The 21,049-nt window shown below is 47.9% G+C and overlaps 1 protein-coding gene across 1 annotated transcript in view; it reads right to left on the reverse strand.

The window, feature by feature from the left end:
- Positions 1 to 14,466, reverse strand: part of GMPPA (GDP-mannose pyrophosphorylase A) — a 40,794-nt gene extending 26,328 nt beyond the window's left edge. The window contains exons 1-5 of the mRNA XM_089680601.1: positions 14,273 to 14,466; positions 12,472 to 12,522; positions 6,483 to 6,580; positions 4,722 to 4,825; positions 2,698 to 2,890 (exon numbers count right to left, since the gene is read on the reverse strand). Coding sequence (XP_089536727.1) covers positions 2,698 to 2,890; positions 4,722 to 4,825; positions 6,483 to 6,580; positions 12,472 to 12,511 — 435 coding nt within the window. The 5' untranslated portion in view covers positions 12,512 to 12,522; positions 14,273 to 14,466. The remainder of the gene's footprint in view (positions 1 to 2,697; positions 2,891 to 4,721; positions 4,826 to 6,482; positions 6,581 to 12,471; positions 12,523 to 14,272) is intronic.
- Between the last annotated feature and the right edge of the window lie 6,583 nt (positions 14,467 to 21,049).

Below are 21,049 nucleotides of genomic sequence, written 5' to 3' on the forward strand. Positions count from 1 at the left end.
ATTTCATCATAAATCTTGGCCAAAACGTATTCCGTTATCTTTTTTGTAAAAAAAAAAAAAATCCAAAATTAGTTTATAACCAAAAATTATAATTTTTAAATATTTTTTTTACATTTTTATTTTATTTTTTTATATTATTATTTTTTATTTTAATTTTTTTTTCTACATACTGTCACCCTAGCAGTACAGTGTCACCATGGTGACACTGTACTACTTGTGGGGGGTGATGAAGATTTTTTTTTTTTACACTGATTGCTTTTACACCCATATAGGATGTAAAAGCAATCATTTCTCTTTCTCTCTGCCTGCATTTTTGCAGTCATTGAGAAATACAGAGTGAGCTGTGATTGGTCACAGCTTGTCACATGGTACAAGGATGTTGTGAATAGCCCTGTACCATGTGACCTCTGTGATCATTCACAGAATTCACACGTAGTAAGCAATGATGTCACAAGTGACATCTTGCTTGCTACTTTGGCCAATCAGTGATCACATGCAATCAGTGATCACATGATTGGGACCTCGTACAGAGGTCCCGTCCGACGATCGGTGTTTCACTGTGTCCGGAGGACACAGCAGGCACCGGATCGCGGTGCTGCGCGCTCCCAGGGAGCGCGCACAAGCAGAGTGCGGGGAGGCCGTTTATAAACGGCCACCCGACCCTGCACTGCCACCGTCCGGCCGTTTATATACAACGGCCGGTCGGGAAGTGGTTAAAAAAATCAGGGCTTGGTCATGTTCATTATTAATCGTTTTTTATAGTGAAATAAGTTCTGGCATTCTGTCCATTGTCGCTGTTTATCCTCTATCTGTAGATTACACCAGAGGAACTTCCTGGTCCTATATATGCATGAAATGTTCTATTCCTCAATCTCTCTTTACAATACTAACGTCACCTATGTTCATACGTGAATATTGTCCTAGAAGTTCAATATCTCTCATGTGTTGGTACTGTCGGTCTGTATGTTTGATCACTTCTTCAAAAGGATTGAAATATAAAAAGTACAAACCTAGAAACTAATGTGGAGGAGGAAAAAAAAATTAATCCCAAGTAATTTATTTATTTATTTCATATACTCAGGTACTTATATAGCGCTGTCAGTTTACACAGCACTTTACATATATATTGTACAGTCACATCAGTCCCTAACCCTCAAGGGGCGTACAATCTAAGGTCCCTAACTCACATTCATACATACACATACTAGGGACAATTTAGACAGGATCCAATTAACCTACCAGCATCTCTTTGGAGTGTGGGAGGAAACCGGAATACCAGGAGGAAACAGACGCAGGCACAGGGAGAACATGCAATCTCCAGGCAGGTGGTGTCGTGGCTGGGATTTGAACCAACAACCCTAGTACTGCCAGGCGGAAGTGCTAACCATTTAGCCACTGTGCTGCCCCAGTAATCTCCAACACAGAGTTTTACACTGAACTAGATTTAGAACTCTGACAGATGAAGGGTGTAGAGCGTGCAGAGCAGATCAGAGCAGTGGCACCTGGCACTAGGCTCAGACTAACCTGCTGGAGGATCTGCCAGTTGTATTCCCTACAAATGTAATGCCGCTGTCATAGGCTGTAAATGACAGCTCTCTAGACTGGAAAATACAATGCCTGGCCTATCCCTCAACACCTGCAGCCTACCCATTCTATGATGTTTCAGAGGTCTGCCCAAGATTCAAATGCAGGTCCTCCTCCCAGTGCCTGCAGGATCACCTTAGACTATCATTAGTCTATCACTATGCAAATGAGTCTGCCTGCCTACCCTTTACTTCCACCTAATGAAAGTGCCAGCTGCAGCAAGTATGAATGCCAAAAACCTGAGGTCTCAGCCCTGGTTCACACTGATGCGGTGCGGAATTCACAGAGTTTCCAGCGCGAATTCCGTACTGCATCACAATCGCACCCCGTTCATACGAACCGATGCGGGTGTGTATGTTAACAACACCCCAACATCGGTCTGCAAAACGCAGTGCGATGTGCAGAATCGGATCGCATAGGTGTGAATACCTTTGCGATCCGATTCAAGTGCGGACCAAAAAATGTATGGCTCTAGTCGCACCACATACAAATCGCATGTGATTTGTACAGGAATGCGGTGCGGTTCTTGTGCGAATCACATGGGATTTACCGCACCGCTGTAGTGTAAACCCGGGCTAAAGGTGCAGAAAACGGCGCCGACCTGTGGCACCAGCTGTCTCATAAATTGACACTTAGGGGTTTATTTACTAAAGCTGGAGAGTCCAAAATCAGACTCCCTTCTGCATAGACACCAATCAGCTTCCAGGTTTCATTGCCAAAGCTTCATTGAACAAGCTGAGGTTAGAAGCTGATTGGTTTCTATGCAGAAGGGAGTCTGATTTTGGACTCTCCAGCTTTAGTAAATAAACCCCCCAATGTGGAAAAAGGTTGAAAACCCCTGAAAAACACAGAAATGTTTCACAGCAGCCCTTATGCATGATTGAGCTCACAGACAGCTAAGAAGGCAATGTGTGCTATCACTTGCTTAGTTCCCCCCCCCCAGAAAAAAAAAAAATAATCATTCGGTGTAGGCTTTTATTAGAAAACAAAGACACTAAAGTGAATTTTGTAAGATTGTTATCTATATATTTTTTTTTTACTATATACAGTGTATAATGTATATTACAATTGCAAAATAAAAAAGGATGTTTTTGTACCAGTAGCCCCTCTTACCGTTGTCCCCAGCATGATGTAACTGTGTGTGTTTTCATGCTGTTTCCGGAACTCCAACATCTGCAGGAGAGGGAACTCCGAGCACACATCTGCATTCATGACAAAGAATGCCTGTGGCCCGCCGGAGAGGATCTGGTCCCGGAAGTGATATATGCCACCGCCAGTGCCCAGAGCTGAATATTCCTGCAGGTACCTGGAAACAAAGAAAAAAACAATCATTATATATAAATCATTATACTACGAGTCTGCTAAGTGAATTACAGTGACCTCAGTTTTACAAAGAAGATCCAGACACAACGGCAATTTTATTCCCCAAGAGTATTATCCCAAAATGTATGGGGAATTTAGCATTGAAAGTGGTATTATACTTTACTTTGGAGTATTATACTTTGGCTGGGGTCCCCAGTTCTTGTATGCCATGCTCTGCCTGTGCTTGCGTGGGTTTCTCATGGGTAATATGGTATCCTGCCCCCCCCCCCCCTTAAAGACATGCTGGTAGGTTAGTTAGCTCCTGCCAAAATTTTGAATTCAATACTGCTTTAAGGCAGGTCTGCACTCAATTTATTAATTGCTTTATATAGTATATATACACACATATATATATATATATATATATATATATATATATACATACACATACATACACACATACATATATATATATATATATATATATATATATATACACACACACACACATATATATATATATATATATATACACACATACACATATATATATTGTAACAAGGTTAGCTCGACAGCGGGTGTGTGTGACCCCCTGGATGGGTGCACAACACAAAAAGATAGGCACAGCACAACAATAGTGGAGGTGAAAACAAACAGGTGCAATTTATTTACAATATTTACAGAAAAAATGATAAACCAAAAAGAAACATCAAACTAAATCCTGGCCAACTTGGCTACTTACTGCAACAACAGCTTTTCCCTAGCTACCCACTAGGTACAGCCTGCTGCTATACCTAGGTGCTAGTACTGGGAGGTTAGCCACACAGGCTTTGGTCTCTCTGCACACAGATAACAGGTCAGCTCCCCAGACAGTTCAGGCACAGATCTGGTTCCAGGGTGGAGCAACTCCCTAAGCACTCTGGGAAGCTTTATACAGGTGTTAATGAGCCCACTACCTTCAGCTGGGCTCATTATCTCAGTGCTGAAGGACTCAGCACTTCCCTCTAGTGGTACAAATCCCCATAAACCCTGAACCTCGGACAAATATATCGTCCATCCAGGACGCAACCAGGTGATTTCACCTGCCTACTGTCACAATATATACATACATACACATATATATATATACATACATACACATATACACACACACACACACACACACACACACACACACACACACAGTTAAGGCCCACATTTTGCTGACATACCTTGACTAAGCAGTGTGGTTTTTATTGGATTGAATGCTAGGGATTGTTTTAGATTCCTATGGCACAGTTCACCTCACTGCCAAGAGCAGGGGTGTCAAAGCCACGGCCCATGGGCCAAATGCGGTCACACGTAGGTCTTCATGTCAGTCCATGATCTCTGTTTCTCCCCAGCTTCCCACATATTCCCTGACTGCACTGTCATTGTAAGGATGGGGGGGGGTCTCTGACGGAGACACCTGGTGTACGTGGGCTCTCTGACGGAGACCTTTGATGTAGGTGGGTGGGGGGCACTCTGACGCGGAGACACCTGATGTACCGGGGGGAGAACTCTGACGGGAGACATTCATTTCTAAAACTTTTTCTTCGGCCCTATGAGTCTTTGTAAATAATGCCTTGCGGCCCTCATACTACTGAAAGGTGTGGAGACCCCTGTACTTCAATATTATATTTCCAAAATGCGTATTGGTAAGCATACAATTTTTCAGCAAACTTGAAATGACAATGTGATGGGGGGAGAAATTTTCAAAGAACTACCTAGTTCTATACAAGTAAATGTGCCTAAATATGGTTCTTCATTCTTTTATAGATCTGCAAACAAATAGAACATTTCATTAGAATGCTGACCGGATAGCGACTTTAAACTCCTGCTGTGCTGTGACCAGGAAACGGCTGAGAGCTTCATTTGGCTGGTAAAATCCGATCAGGAGGATCTCCTTCAGATTGGGCACCTGTAGGGAGCAGGAATAACAGGTCTGAAGAAATTCTGCACTACAAGTGTAGGATACTACTTCTTCCTACTATAGCACAGTGGACTAGGGATTAGCATTTCTTCCTTGCAGCCATGGGGACCTTGGTTCAAATCCTAGGCAAGATACTATCTGCATGAAGCGTGCAAGTTCCCCCTATGGTTATGTCGGTTTCCTCTGGCTACTCCAGTTTCCTCCTACACTCCACAGATGTGCTGGATGGTTAATTGTCTCCTGTCTAATACAGGGGCGGACTGACAACTCATGGGGCCCCCGGGCAATAGGGGATCATGGGGCCCCTGTGTCCTTGCCCAAACTCAAAAAAGCCTATGAAAAAGGTACCAGGGGCATCTCATGGGGCCTCCTACTGACCCCGGGCCCTCGGGCAGTGCCCAAGTTTCCAAATGGTCAGTCTGCCCCTGTGTCTAAATTAGCCCTAGTATGTGAGGTAGAGGCCTTAGATTGTAAGCACCTTGCGGGCAGGGACAGATTTCAATATGCAGAATGTAAAGCACTGAGTAGACCAACTTCACTATATAAATGTGTAATATTATTATTACAATAATAGAACAGACCTGCCTACCACAATGCAATGGTGCCCCGGCATTGAAGGGACTGTTTATACCTAAACAAATTCTGACTTAGGAATTTTCTTGCCTCTGGACTTCCACATGGTGAAAAATGTTCAACGCTTACTTTACTTGTAACGTTTACAACAGGTTCACTTTCTTTCAGTGTTCACTTGGGAAATAAATACAAAGTGTCTGTGGATTGGTATCAACCAATTAGAAGTTAGCATTGACACTTAAAGTGGAGTTCAAGTGCAAATAAAAAGTCAGCAGCTACAAAAAGACACTCATCTGTCCCTCGATCCCACGGGGTGTCTGTTTGTCTGTGTCTGTCTGCCCGTGTCTGTCTGCCCGTGTCTGTCTGCCCGTGTCTGTCTGCCCGTGTCTGTCTGCCCGTGTCTGTCTGCCCGTGTCTGTCTGCCCGTGTCTGTCTGCCCGTGTCACCAGCTGCCCTGTGTTCCTGGCGCCGGCATCTTCAGTGTGGGCACCCAGCTGTGACAACTTGCGGCCGGGTACTCACTGTGTATGTGCGAGTAGCGCTGTGCTTTGTGAATGGACCTGTTCCAAGTCCCAAAAGACTAAGGGGGGGACAACTTCTGCTTCCGATCGCCTAAGTCAGTGGTAATCAACCTTCCTAATGCCATGACCCTTTAATACAGTTCTTCATGTTGTGGTGACCCCCAACCATAAAATTATTTACCCAGTAATTATAATTCATGAAGTGTCGTTTTACCTCTAATACTGCTGCTTTCAACACAGTAGCTGCTTTCTACACAGTAGCTGCTCTTCACACATCGGAAATATGGGTGTGAAAGGGTTGTTTGACCCCCAAAGGGGTTGCGACCCACAGGTTGAGAACCACTGGCCTAAGTGATCGCAGTGCGAGCGGGTACCTATCAACTGGTCCCCCCCTCCTTAACGGGGAGAGGGGGACCAGTCATTAAGCAGAACTTCCCTTTTTAGGTGGAGCTCCGCTTTAAACTTGCACTGGACAAAACACTGGGGATGGGGTGAAATGATACTTTATTCTGGGTATAGGGGAGATTAGTTGTCTGTTGCTGGATCATCACCTTGCTGCAGGCCTCAATGTGATGCTGTAACATCGGAACTCCAGCCACTGGAAACAGAGGTTTGGGAACCTCAAAAGATAAAGGCCGAAACCTGGTACCTAAAAATAAAAGGAGACACAACACATTGGTTAAACCTTTTCTCTCTAAAATAAAATGAGGGCTTCTGTACACAAGTATAGGAGGCCTGGGTATACCTGGCGGAGACAATGACAGGAATAGGTACCAGAAAAGCACATTTCACTAAGCAGTACACATGTATGAGGACATTTTGTCCAAAGATCCTTAACCCCTTCCTGCTGCTGCCTCCCAGCCCTTTAATAGGATCTAAATGCCGGGAAGTGGGGGCGGGCATTAGGATCACGCGACCGCTGTGATTGGCTGTCATGCATCAGGTGCATTCTGGTACCTGCCGATTACAGTGCCAGTTGCACGCAGGGAGGATGCACTCAGCACAGTAGTGTGTTTACATAGGGCCGCATATATGTGGCCTCTTGGCACTAAAGCCCACCCACCGAGAGACCGCATAATTGCATACGGCCATCGGGAAGTAGTTAAGGAGAGCCGACTGACAGATCAGTCATTTCAACAACACAATCTCTGTAAGATTATATGTGTATTTAATTTATTTTAGCCACATTATTTATCTGTAAAATCCCCATTTGTGTAGATGTGTAAAAGCCCTGAGACTGCTGCTGGGGGGGCTGCCATCTTGAATATGATGTCAGCAGACCCAGAGCTGTCACTCAAGTGAAAATCTATAGATGTCTTTTTGAAAAGTCTTACCCCAGAGGAACCCGTGAAATAATTTTTTCGTCTCAGGGAACCCCAGCCAAGATCAGTCCATCGGGGTTCATTGGGAAAATGCCACTGAAAATGGTGGTCAGTGGGAAGAAGGTCCTCTTTACACTCAAAAAGTGGTGGTGGACCTGAAACTATGCAGACACCATCAGATGGAATATCAATTATTAACAGCTCAAAGAATCCCTATCGCCCTTTGGAGGAACTCTAGATGAATGGCTGCTCTATATTATTCTTCACTCCTCCCCCTGGAAGCTGCAATAAGGATATGTAGAGCAGTGAGGGGAGGGGCAGAGGAGCTGGGCCAGAACAGACCAAAATTAGACACTCCCTGAAGAACAGAGGGCTAACATGTGAGAGGAGGGAATTTTCTAACAAGTTCAGATGCACATTGCAAGCAATAAAAAAAAATAATTTATAGAAAGAAAAAAAAAAAACACAAGTATACATCTTTAAAAAAAAAGTAGAGACCCCGTGTGGAGGTTCCTGCCTAGCAGGCAAAGTACAAGTTCATTTTTAAAGCGGATTCATTCATATTCCTAGCGGTCTGATTATGTCCAAATTTCTGTGCTCAAAGCGGTACTTTTTTTGCATGAAAATAAGTATTTTTTTTTATTGTAGGCCTGTAATTTTTAGGAATAACTCACTGAAATCTGTCCGAACAAGAGTCTAGTAAACATCCCGGGGATGATAAAATTTGAAATACGAAATCATAAATTATAATTTAATAAATAATTATAAAAAATAATAACATAATAATAAATGAAATTCAATAATATAATCAAAGCAAAAACACTGAAATGTGAAATAGAGCGCCAAGTTCGCACATCGCTGAGCAAAGTCGCAAAATCGTTTTCAGTGTCTGATGAGGAATTTCCCCCACGAATCATTATCACTCAATTCTGCAAGTGGTTCTGATTTACTATCGCTGTTCTCTAGCCGGTCTAAAACCGCTTTTGACCTAAAGGGACACTTTTTGGACGCCATGGACGTTTCTCAGTTTCCAGGCAGAAAGAACAGTAAAAATGCAGGCAGGGCGCCGGACAAAGCACTCGGGACAAAATGTATGTGAAATGGTTTGATACAGTAATGTTATACTATGTGATTTTAGTGTATGTAGTGAATGTCACTTTTTGTCATTTTCAAATTTCCCGCCAGTTCTGTCCCCCGTACGTCCCGACGTCGCAGGGGATGGAACCCGAAAGACGGATGCCGGCATCGGCTGGAGGACATTGCCGGGGACACTGCAGGGGGGACATCGCGGGAGCGCAGGACAAGGTAACTGCTGGAGGGATCGTGGAGCAGCGCCGCATGGTAAGCCTGAGTGTAGCTCGGGGTTACCGCTTGTAGTACTGAAACTTTACCCCGAGCTACACTCGGGAATACCGCCAGGGGGGTTAATAGCTTTACAGGTACAGTGCATGCTCTAAGCTATATGAGGTCTCAGTTAGGAGTCTTCATAGAAACTGTTCAGACTGAATTACATCACACAGGAAAGCGTGTTTGGAGTGAAGTAATGCATAGAAGCTGGATGCATGACAACCACACCTGGGAATTTAGCTCCTTTCATATATCTAGTTCTGCCAGCCCAAAAATAGTCCTCTATTGTTTGAAAATGTCATTTACAGAAAAGAGAACCCTGAGTGATATAAAGCAAGCCACCCGTCACCGATTAGATGTACGAGATCACCAAATTACCCAGCAAAATAGAGCATGGAGGATGCAGATATAAAAAAAATATTTATGGAAAATACTGCAGCCTCTCTGTCCTCCCCTGAGCCCTTTTATACATGACATAAAAGGTGGTAATGCATAACATTCTAGAGATTTTACTATGGACAGTACAGTGGCTAAGTGGTTAACACTTCCATCTAGCAGGGTCTTCGGTTCGAATCCCAACCACGGCATTACTTGCCTAGTCGGTATGTTCTCCCTGTGCCTGCATGGGTTTCCTCCAGGTACTCCGGTTTCCTCCCACACTCCAAAAAGGCATGTTGGTAGGTTAATTGGCTCCTGTCTAAATTGTCCCTAGTATTTGTATGTATGAATGTGAGTTAGGAACCTTAGATTGTACGTCCCTTGAGGGTTAGGGACTGATGTGAATGTACAATATATATGTAAAGTGCTGCATAAATTGATGGCGCTATATAAGTACCTGAAATAAAATAAAATGATACTAGAACTATATCAACACAAAAGATAATCAAAGAATAAGTTCGTCTTTTGCACATTTTTTTTCAGGTAAAGGTTTCTGGAGCCTCTAAAGCACGGGTGTCAAACTGGCAGCCCTCCAGCTGTTGCCAAACTACAAGTCCCATGAGGCATTGCAAGATTGACAATTACAAGCATGACTCCCAAAGGCATGGGCATGATGGGACTTGTAGTTTCGCAACAGCTGGAGGGCCGCCAGTTTGACAACCCTGCTCTAAAGCATTGCACCAGTGATCAGCAGATCGCTGTGCCATGCAAGTCTCCTGCAGACCTGTCGGTGTATGTGTGTGCCCGTACATCCTGTGTGGGCAAGCAGATACTTAGTAACAGGAAGACTCAATGAACTACCACAGCGCAGCGCTCCACAGTTCACTGAGAACGACAAGCCAGCAGCTGCAAAGGCTATCGGAACTTGTAGTGTTCTTACTCACAGAATACTGTGAATGAGTGACATAGGTGGGCGTAGCTCCGCATGGCCGCGGTTTTTTTAAAATTGTGGCAGCTGCAAAGGGGAGAAGATCTCCCACTAGCTGTCACAATGGGGAGCGGGGAGGAGCAGGGGCCAGTCCGTTGGTAACATGTTACACCCTGAATATGGGTGTTATGAAAGGTGAACTCATCCTTTAAAGTGGAGCGCCACACAAAGGGGGAAGTTTCACTTTGAGGCCTCCTCCCCTGCTCCCCTGGAAGACTACGCATTTTTTTTTTTGTGGGGGGCAGCGGGTACTGAGTTTTGCGCAAGTCCACCCCCCCCCCCCCACTTCCTCCCCAGCCAGCATCTTAAATGTGGGCACTCAGCTGTGACAGCTTGCAGCTTCAGACAGATGACCTCTGCGTATACGTGAACCACGCTGTGCATTGTGAATGGTCCTGTAGTCTTCTGTGACCTGTTACGTGTCCCACAACACTGCAGGACCATTCACAATGCACAGCGCGGCTCATGTATACGCAGCGGGCACCTGGCTGTGAAGCCACAAGCTGTCACAGCCAAGTGCCCATAGTTAAGATACAGCACCTGGGACCAAAAAGGGGTGGAGAAAACGGCTCTAGTGAGCACATTGTTGGATTGTGGGACAGGTAAGTGTGTGTTTATTAAAAGTCAGCAGCTAGTTTTTGTAGCTGCTGACTTTTAATTTGTATACAAAAGACTAGAGCTCCTCTTTAGTACTGGATTTTAACCTGGTTCCTCCGCTCCCCGTGCCATGCTAATGACATAGAAAAAAAAAAATGTTTTCACTATATACCTTGTTTTAGACCTAGGGATGCCATCATTTGATCTTATCATTACTAGGTCTCTGTGCGTCTCTATGCAATGTGGGCATCATGGCTAGGGAGAGGGGCTGGCAGAATGTTGTACATAGCTGTGACGGTAGTCACTTTGGGTGGTGGGGCCCATGGAACCCAGCTCTCTTTGGAGAGGTGGGGAGACCCCTGTCTCAGCTCCCCATATCCCTATTATGTGTAAGTCACCCTGTGCCTGTTAGGGGTACAGGGTGATCTGTCCTAATATTGGGATGGGGGGGGGGGGGGGGTGTTGATTGTTTATTGCCATGTGGTTGCATCCCATTGTTCTTTTGTGTGTCTTGCTTGGGAGCCAACTATTATGGGATGTGTTTGTGTATTGGCTTGGTGGGAGTGTTTCCAGCAGCCCTCCCTCCTGATGGGACTGTCTGCTGGTGTGTCTCTTGTTACAAAAGGTAGATTGCCCCGCCCTGTGTCATTATGCAGGGAGGGGGGATTGCCCCTGAGTGTATATATCTTGTATATGTGTTAAAATAAAATAGTCTATTTCCTGGTTTACTTCAAGACTGGTGTGGTCTAGTCTTGTATGGTCTGCTGTGGTGTCTATTGTCGGTGTTCAGACGGGGAAGCGGTAGTCTAACGGAAGTACCGAAGTACAGTCTGGGGACGGTTCCGTTACAATAGCTTCCTAAAAACATCACAGAACCCTGTCTCAGTAATCCTTTCAACAGCCCTGATGCAAGCGGTGGGAGGAGTTATGCAAACATCAAAATGCGTTGATGGGCGGATATCAGTTTGGAGGAGAAGGTGTTCCAGGGCAGACTGCATTTGCATGCACACCACCCTAGGTAACGCAAGCATGTGATGCTGAGTCGGCATGATTGAAAGAACTGAAATTCGACAACTGAAAGGAGTGGGTCAGGGACAGTCAGACTGGGGAGGAACGGGCTAAGTGATGCTGGACGTCCTCCAGCCAGGACATGAGGCGGAGCTCTATCTGACTTGTTGCAGCTTCTAATGCACATTGTGAGAAACTCGCAGTGTGCAGTCAAATCAGAGGAAGCCAATTCAGTCCAGGAGAGGAACTAGTACAACTGTGCGAGACTGGAGGTCAGATTTAAAGCGGAGCTCCACCCAAAAGGGGAAGTTCCGCTTTAAGGACTGCACCCCCGCTTCCCATTAAGAATTGGCACCTTTGGGGGTGGGGGGTGAGCGGGTACCCGAATTTGACAGATACCCGCTCCCACAGCAGAAATCCTCCCTGTAGTCTTTTGGGACACGTGACAGGTCCCAGAAGACTACAGGACAATTCATGAAGTGCAGCGCTTCTCGCGCATGCGCAGTGGGTACCCGACTATGAAGCCGCAAGCAGTCACAGCCGGGTGTCCACAGTGAAGATGCCGGCCTCCTGGAATACAGGACGGCCAGTGAAACGGGCTGCGGGGGACACACCACGGGACCGAGGGACAGGTAAGTGGCTGTTTTATAAAAGTCAGCAGTTACAGTTTTTGTAGCTGCTGACTTTTATTTTTTGACAGGGTGAGTGGAACTCCACTTTAATGCCTTTTATCAGGGAGCAGTGGAAAGGTCAAACTCCTCATCCAGGAGCCAGGCTTAGGCCACATACCAGCAGCAATTACAAAGCGGCCGTATCTAATAGGGATCTGCTCCACCATCCCACCTACATGACTGTATAGAGAAGCTGTGTGGGGTGTGTCGGCTCATTGTGAAGACTCACCCTTCTGGGGACCTCCAATCAGGATCACTGCCTTCAACATTTCTGCAAAGTCTACAAAAAGAACAAAAAAAACAGAAGACACAAAACATGAGTAAATGTGACACGCAGCACACCCTGCATACATCTCCAGGAATCACGGCGTGTCACAAAGCCCCAGCTTGATGTATTTATTTATTGATCTGGGTGGAGTGGTGAGGAGTCAGAAGCTCTGCCATGTAACAATGGCCAGCACCCGGACCAAGGAGACCGGAGAGTAAGGTGCACATGGGCCGGGCAAGTCACAGAACAATACAAAGTAAAAAACCCAAGCCCCACCCCCTCCCCCCAGACCTTCCAGGGATTGGGGGGGCTCCCCTCGGGGGTGTGGAGATACCACAAGGACTTGGAGAGGGCTCTTCCTGTAGGTGAGGACCTACCAGGAACTGGAAGGCTCACCTTGTGGGTAATGACCTACCAGATACTGAGAAAGGGGGGTGGGAGTTGTCCCTGAGGACCTACCAGAGACTTGGGGATGGGGGGCTCCCTTTGTTGGTAAGGACCTACCAGGAACTGCTGGGGAGGGAGGGGGGTTCTTTAGAACCTAGCAAGGACTAGTGGGGGGGGGGGGAAGGCTACCTTTGTTGGCAAAGACCTACCAGAGATTATGGGGGGGAGGGAAGGGTTCCCCTTGTGGCTGAGGACCTACCAAGGACAGGGGAAGGAAGGGGGTCTGTCCTTGTTGCTAAAGAGCTATTATGGATGTGTGTGTGTGTGGGGGGGGGGGGACATACTAAGGTCACTGTCGAGGCAGGGAGAGCTACCTTTGTAGGTAAGGACCTACCACGAATTTGGGGGGATGTTAAAGGGCTCATGAGAACCTAGCAAGGACTAATGGGGGGAGGGGCTCCCCTTGTTAACCTACCAGAGATTGGGAAGGGGGGGAGGGGTACAGGAAGGGTTCTCCTTGTGGATGAGGACCTACCAGGGACTGGGGAAGAGGGATGGGGGCTGTCCTTGTGGAGGAGGACCTACTTATTGGGGACTGGGGAAGAACTGAGGGTGGCTCCCCTTGTGACTGAGGACATACCAAAGACTGTGGAGGGGCTCCCCGTGTGGATAACGACCCCCTGGGGACTGTGGAGGGGCTCCCCCTGGGGATGAGGACCCCCAGGGGGCTGTGGAGGGGCTCCCCCTGGGGATGAGGACCCCCAGGGGGCTGTGGAGGGGCTCCCCCTGGGGATGAGGACCCCCTGGGGACTGTGGAAGGGGGAGGGGCTCCCCCTGGGGATGAAGACCTCGTGGGGACTGTGGAGGGGCTCCCCCTGGGGATGAGGACCCCCAGGGGGCTGTGGAGGGGCTCCCCCTGAGGATGAGCACCCCCTGGGGGCTGTGGAAGGGGGGAAGGGCTCACCCTGGGGATGAAGACCTCGTGGGGACTGTGGAGGGGCTCCCCCTGTGGATTACGACCCCCTGGGGACTGTGGAGGGGCTCCCCCTATGGATTACAACCCCCTGGGGACTGTGGAGGGGCTCCCCCAGTGGATTAGGACCCCCCAGGCATGAGAAGGGGGGCTCTCAGGCTCTGGTGTAAAGGAGGTCGGGCTTCCCCTGTAGATAGACTCTGTGTATCTACAATGCAGAGCTCAGTGACACCCCCAGCCAGGCCTGTCATCCTCCATAGGCTGTAGGTGAACTACCAGTCCCAGCCTGCCCTGTCAGCGCTCAGTAGAGGGAGGAGGCCCACAGAGAGCTTCCAGTCACACAGCCAGGCTGTTCCCCCCCAATGCAATACAATGACAGAAAGCAGCTGTCTCCCCTCTCACCTGTCTCTCCTTCTCCTCCACTTCCTCCTCTGTGGCTCCCTGTGGCACGTCAGCACCGCGAAGCATGCCGGAAGTTGTAGTTTGCCGGCTGGCAGACGCCTGATTGGCCGGCCGGAGTCAGGTGGCCCGGTTAAAACAGGGCGGGATCTTTGGTAACCAAGGTAACCGAGAACAGGTTTGTTTGGAAGCTTTAGTGTCTGACGGTGTAGAACAGGATGGAGATCACGTGACGGGGCTTCTCCTCCCGGTCACCTGACTCCGCCTCCTGGGCACACCTCCATATGACTGCTCTCTGATTGGTCAGTGATTGTGCTCTGGACCATTCCGCGTGGGTGGGGGTGAGGTTATAAATATTTCACCCGAGATTCACTCATTTTCTAGTTGTATCCAGTGACAGAAATGTGTGAAACTTGGGGGGGGGGGGGGGGGGGAGGGGAGTGTATCTAAAGGCATTTTGGATAAAGGAGGGTGGTAACCCATCAGGTTTCTTTGCCATCTGTGTCCCCATTCAGGAGATTTCCTTTCACTTCCTCTCCCATAGCCAAAACAGGAAGTGAGCGGGAATTCCTCCGAAGTCAGGGAATCTCTGGGTGTCACCAGAACTAGTGTCCCCTCTATTACTGTTCTAGGGACAACCCAAATTTTTGGATTTTCTTTTACTTTCAATGATAATGGTAATCAGGACAAATAGAGGGGGGGTCTCCCTGACGGGGGCACAGACAGCAAGGAACACTGACAGGGGGTCTAATCCACCTCCACTCAAAAGTTACAAATAAAACATATTGCCGTTCATTCCACTTTATTTTTATATTTAATTCAGTACTTCTACTAGACATGCGCTGTTCATCGCCTTCCGGATCAGAATTCGGATCCAGGGAGACCAGATATAGTGAATGCAGGGCTAGGGGAGAGCGGATATAGTGAATGCAGGGTCCGGGGAGACCAGATATAGTGAATGCAGGGTCCTGGGAGAGCGGATATAGTGAATGCAGGGTCCGGGGAGACCAGATATAGTGAATGCAGGGTCTGGGGAGACCGGATATAGTGAATGCAGGGTCCGGGGAGACCAGATATAGTGAATGCAGGGTTCGGGGAGACTGGATATAGTGAATGCAGGGTCCGGGGAGAGCGGATATAGTGAATGCAGGGTCCGGGGAGACCGGATATAGTGAATGCAGGGTCCGGGGAGACCGGATATAGTGAATGCGGGGTCCGGGGAGACCAGATATAGTGAATGCGGGGTCCGGGGAAACCGGATATAGTGAATGCAGGGTCCGGGGAGACCGGATATAGTGAATGCAGGGTCCGGGGAGACCGGATATAGTGAATGCAGGGTCCGGGGAGATCAGATATAGTGAATGCAGGGTCCGGGGAGACCAGATATAGTGAATGCAGGGTCCGGGGAGACCGGATATAGTGAATGCAGGGTCCGGGGAGACCAGATATAGTGAATGCGGGGTCCGGGGAGACCAGATATAGTGAATGCGGGGTCCGGGGAGACCAGATATAGTGAATGCGGGGTCCGGGGAGACCGGATATAGTGAATGCAGGGTCCGGGGAGATCAGATATAGTGAATGCAGGGTACGGGGAGACCGGATATAGTGAATGCAGGGTCCGGAGAGAGGGGATATAGTGAATGCAGGGTCCGGGGAGACCAGATATAGTGAATGCAGGGTCCGGAGAGAGGGGATATAGTGAATGCAGGGTCCGGGGAGACCAGATATAGTGAATGCAGGGTCCGGGGAGACCAGATATAGTGAATGCAGGGTCCGGAGAGACCAGATATAGTGAATGCGGGGTCCGGAGAGAGGGGATATAGTGAATGCAGGGTCCGGGTGGATGTAGTGAATAACGAATCAAAATGAAAGAAATTTTTATGTATAAATGCATTGTATATAAATCCCAAATGTATTCAAATGCCGGAACTGGAGCCTGGGATAGCAAGAATGTGACAAGGACGGGGGGGGGCTAACCCTTTCTCTCTCCATCCAAAACCATGGATGCCACTTGTCCTGTATGGGTCTCATGGTGCCGTATCCCGGGATCACAGCATCAGAACTTATCAGAAGCACTGGGCATGCTCAGTAACTCCAAAATAGTATTAACCCTAGGTGCACACCTATGCAGGTTGTTTGATACGTTTCTGCATTGCGTTTTGACGCATTTTTCTTTTTTTTTCTTGTTGCTAGGCAGATTTTTAACTCAAAACGCAGCAAAACGCATCAAAAACACAATACTTGCTTTTCTGCAGTGTCTCCATTGAAGTCTACAGAAGCAAAAACGCAACATTTTGCGTTAAAAAAGTCCCTGACCATTTCCAAAAAACGCATCGGGTGAAAACACAGAGATGTGAACCTGTCCCATAGGAAATCATGTTAAATGGACTGTACTGCGTTTCTGCAAAATTCAAAATGCTGCAAAAAATGCTCAGGTGTGAACCTGGGGTAACTGAGGGGATCCCAGCCACAAGTGGGCGGTCCCTGCATAATTAGGGGTAGGACCACTCAGGAAGTGGGCGTATTAAACTAAACTAAACCCTCCTCACCTTTGCAGCCAAGGATGCTGCCATATTAGCCTCCAATGGATCTGCAACTGCCATGGTGCTGCACATGTGATCAGCTATGACTCCGCCCATTTGATGGCATGACGGTTCAGTTGAGAGCAGAAGCCACTGTGGCAGTTATCATTTGCGGGATGCCTTGAATGTCACTATTTTGGGAAAGCGTTGAATCGATGGGTTTAGTGTCAGAACTCAGCTCGTTGATTAAGGCTCCATTCACACTTGTGTGACTTGTCATGTGACTTTGGGGTCCAAAGTCACATGACAAGTTGCCCCCCCATGTTTCTCAATGGGTACCATTCATATTTGTGCGACTTCAAGTCACAGCGACTTGAAAGCAGTTTTCTGAAATACTTTGGTCCGACTTTCATGCGACTTGAGGGCCACAGACTTCATGTTAAACCCTCCAAAGTTGAATAAAAGTCACACCTGAGTGTCGTACCTACAACTTGTGTGCGACTTTGTTCAGCAGAAACAATTATCCGTAGTCAAAGTCAAAAGCCTGGGGTGCAAGGAATGAGGGTTGTGAAGGGGCCTGGGGTGCAAGGAATGAGGGCTGTGAAGAGGCCTGGGGTGCAAGGAATGAGGGTTGTGAAGGGGCCTGGGGTGCAAGGAATGAGGGTTGTGAAGGGGCCTGGGGTGCAAGGAATGAGGGCTGTGAAGGGGCCTGGGGTGCAAGGAATGAGGGTTGTGAAGGGGCCTGGGGTGCAAGGAATGAGGGCTGTGAAGGGGCCTGGGGTGCAAGGAATGAGGGCTGTGAAGGGGCCTGGGGTGCAAGGAATGAGGGTTGTGAAGCTGTGAAGGGGACTGGGGTGCAAGTAAGTGTGGGGTGGGGGGGTTGTCAGGCTGTGAAGGGGACTGGGATGCAAGTAAGAGGGGCTGTGAAGGGGACTGGGTTGCAAGGAAGGGGGAGATGTGAAGGGGACTGGGTTGCAAGGAAGGGGGAGATGTGAAGGGGACTGGGTTGCAAGGAAGGGGGAGATGTGAAGGGGACTGGGATGCAAGTAAGAGGGGCTGTGAAGGGGGGATATATGTCGTCCCTCTATAATCAGCACCACCTAGTGGCCATAAGGCATTATTTTTTAACCTGGTTGAGGTATTTATGAAAAAAAATGCCTTATGGCCACTAGGTGGTGCTGATTATAGAGGGACTACATAGCGGATTGGAGAGACTATGGCTATTTTCATTCTAAACGAGCAAGTCATGTATGTATGTTGTATGTTATTATTATAGGTACTTATATAGCACCATCAATTTACGCATCGCTTTACATATATGCAGTGTGTGCGTATGTTGTATGTGTATATATGTATATGCAGTATGTATGTTGTATGTATATGCAGTGTGTGTGTTGTATGTATGTATAAGCAGTGTGTATGTATGTATGTATATGCAGTGTGTATGTATATTGTATGTATGTATTTATATGCAGCGTGTATGTATGTTGTATGTATATACAGTGTGTATGTATATATGTATGTATATGTAGTGCTAATGTAGGTTGTATGTATGTATGTATATGCAGTGTGTATGTAGGTTTTATGTATATGTATACAGTGTGTATGTATGTTATATGCAGTGTGTATGTATGAAGTATGTGTATGTATGCTGTATGCATTGTTTATGTATGAAGTGGGTATGTATGTTATATGCATGGTGTATGTATGTTGTATGTGTATGTACGATGTGTGTATGCGTATACAGTGTGTATGTACGTTGTATGCATGTATATGCAATGTGTATGTATGTTGTATGTATGTAAATGCAGTGTGTATGTATGTTTTATTCATGGGGTAGCACCGTGGCTAAATAGTTAGCACTTCCGCCTGGCAGTACTCAGGTCATTGGTTCAAATCTTAACCATGGCACCACCTGCCTGGAGTTTGCATGTTCTCCCTGTGCCTGCGTGGGTTTCCTCTGGGCACTCCGGTTTCCTCCCACACTCCAAAGACATGCTGGTAGGTAAACTGGATCCTGTCTAAATTGTCCCTAGTATGTGTATGTATGAATGTGAGTTAGGGACCTTAGATTGTACACCCCTTGAGGGTTAGGGACTGATGTGAATGTACAATATATATGTAAAGCACTGCGTAAATTGATGGTGCTATATAAGTACCTGAAATAAATAAATTAAACGCAGTGTGCATGTATGTGTATTAGGTGTATACTAGAGATGAGCGAATCGAACATGACGAAGTGGAATTCGTTCCGAAGATTTGGAAAAATTCGATTCGCGACGAATCCGAAGATTAGCAAACTTCGGATGCACGAATCGAATTTTCCCAAAAATGGCGGCGACATGTGTGGCGACAGGAAAAATGGACAGAGAAGATGGGGCGAGGATCTCTGGGAAGGCGCGCAGACAAGGCGCGCTGACCCATAATGCATTCATGAGTCATGAATCATGACATGTGATCGCATTAGCCAATCAGCAGCCAGCCAGCACTGTGTAATGGTGGAGCTATAAATCGCGGCCATCTTAGAATTCTCCATTAGCCTCCGGTCATTCAAGAGAGACAGACCTGTCTGTATTAAGGGACAGAGTTAGGGCCACAGAGACTTTAGGGCCACAGAATCGTTACTCAGGGACACAGAATCGTTACTCAGGGCCACAGCTATCAAAGAATCGAAAATTTAAAGTGACATAAACCCTTTTTTTTTGGTGGCTGTCGTGCACAGTTGGTGCTGCAGTTTGCCGATTGTGCAAAATAAACTGACTTTCTGCTTCACAACCACTATTGTACGTTCAAAGAGTTAAATCCGGTTTTATTTTTGGGGTGCTTATTGAATTAAAGAGTATGTCAGACAACATGCAGAGGAGTGGCAGAGGAGGCAATGTTTTAGGAGCGAGCAGACGTGGCAGCAGAGGAAGGGGTCGAGGCAGCACTATTCGCAGCCAGAGGCCAGTGCTCCCGGTGTCATCCAGCGGTCGTGTCTCCACCGACAACCCTGCCGTCATCGATTGGTTGGCTCGGTCGTCTTCCTCTTCCCAGGTCACCTCTGACACCTACAGCCAACGGTCGGTGGGTACGTCAGACACAACCGTTAGTTGGCATGGCCCGGGAGCAAGCCCACTGAAATCACGTGTCCTCTACCTGCCCCTGTCCTTTGGTGTTCCCTCACCAAGCGAAGTATCGCATGCTGTGGGCTCAGCCCCACTGTACAGTGAGGAAGCGCCAACAGAGGGCGGTCAGGAACGGGGGGAGACATCCGCCTCTTCAGCAGCCAGGCGAAGAAGTACTGGCGAGGAGAGTGGCTCGGTAGCCGGTCTAGAGACAGGTCTGTCTCCTGACCCACACGCAGCCGAGGGGGCTAGTAGTGAGGCGGAGACCCTAATTGATGATGATGAGGCTGATCGCACTTGGCAGCCTCGTCGTCATCAGGCTATTGCTTCCGCATCATCAGGAGAAGAGGGTGCCAGCTTGGCAGCGAGCAAAACAGTCGGTGGGTTGCCCAGGAGGCAGCAGGGTCGCAGCAGTGTCAGTGGAGGCAAACGGCCACGGAGTAGAGCACCAGCTCCACTGCAGCCTACCACCACGGCCAGTAGTGGTGACGGTGTGCACGGAGGAAGCAGCAGTCAGCCAGTGAGGAGTAGCGGGGGCAAAGTTTCCTACTCGGCGGTGTGGCAATTTTTCGTCACGCCGCCCGAGGAAGTAAACGTAGCCGTATGTCGACTATGTGGCCAGAAAGTCAAGCGAGTCCAGGGGGCCAATGTTGGGACTACAGCGTTGCGTCAGCATATGCAGCGTCGCCATTTGGTGGCCTGGGAAAACCGTGATAAAGATACGGCGGTTCTGCCTGCCCCAGCCCCCGCTCCATCACCCGCTCCGTTACTTGCTCCGTCACCCGACGTCAATCGACCTCTATCAGCCAGTCAAGGCTCCAACACCTCTGCTGAGGGGAGTTGTCGCTCGTTGGCATCTTCCGCTCGTTCAGATGATCCTTCTGCTACTCCTCTTCACGGATTCCGTCAGCAGTCTTTCTTGGAATCCGTTTCCAAGAGACAACAGTTTGCGAGCACGCACCCGACGGTGCAGAAGCTGAACGTCCTCCTGTCCAAGTTCCTGGTGCTGCAGTCCCTCCCTTTCCAAGTGGTGGACTCAGCACCTTTCCGAGAAATGATGGCTTGTGCCGAGCCGCGGTTCAGAGTGCCAAGCCGGCATTTCTTCGCCAAAAAGGCAGTGCCAGCCCTGCATTCACATGTAGAAGACATGG

The sequence above is a fragment of the Staurois parvus genome, unplaced genomic scaffold, assembly GCF_062004578.1.
Source record: "Staurois parvus isolate SC_StPar_1 unplaced genomic scaffold, SC_StPar_1.0 ptg000246l, whole genome shotgun sequence".
Taxonomy (NCBI): Eukaryota; Metazoa; Chordata; class Amphibia; order Anura; family Ranidae; genus Staurois; species Staurois parvus.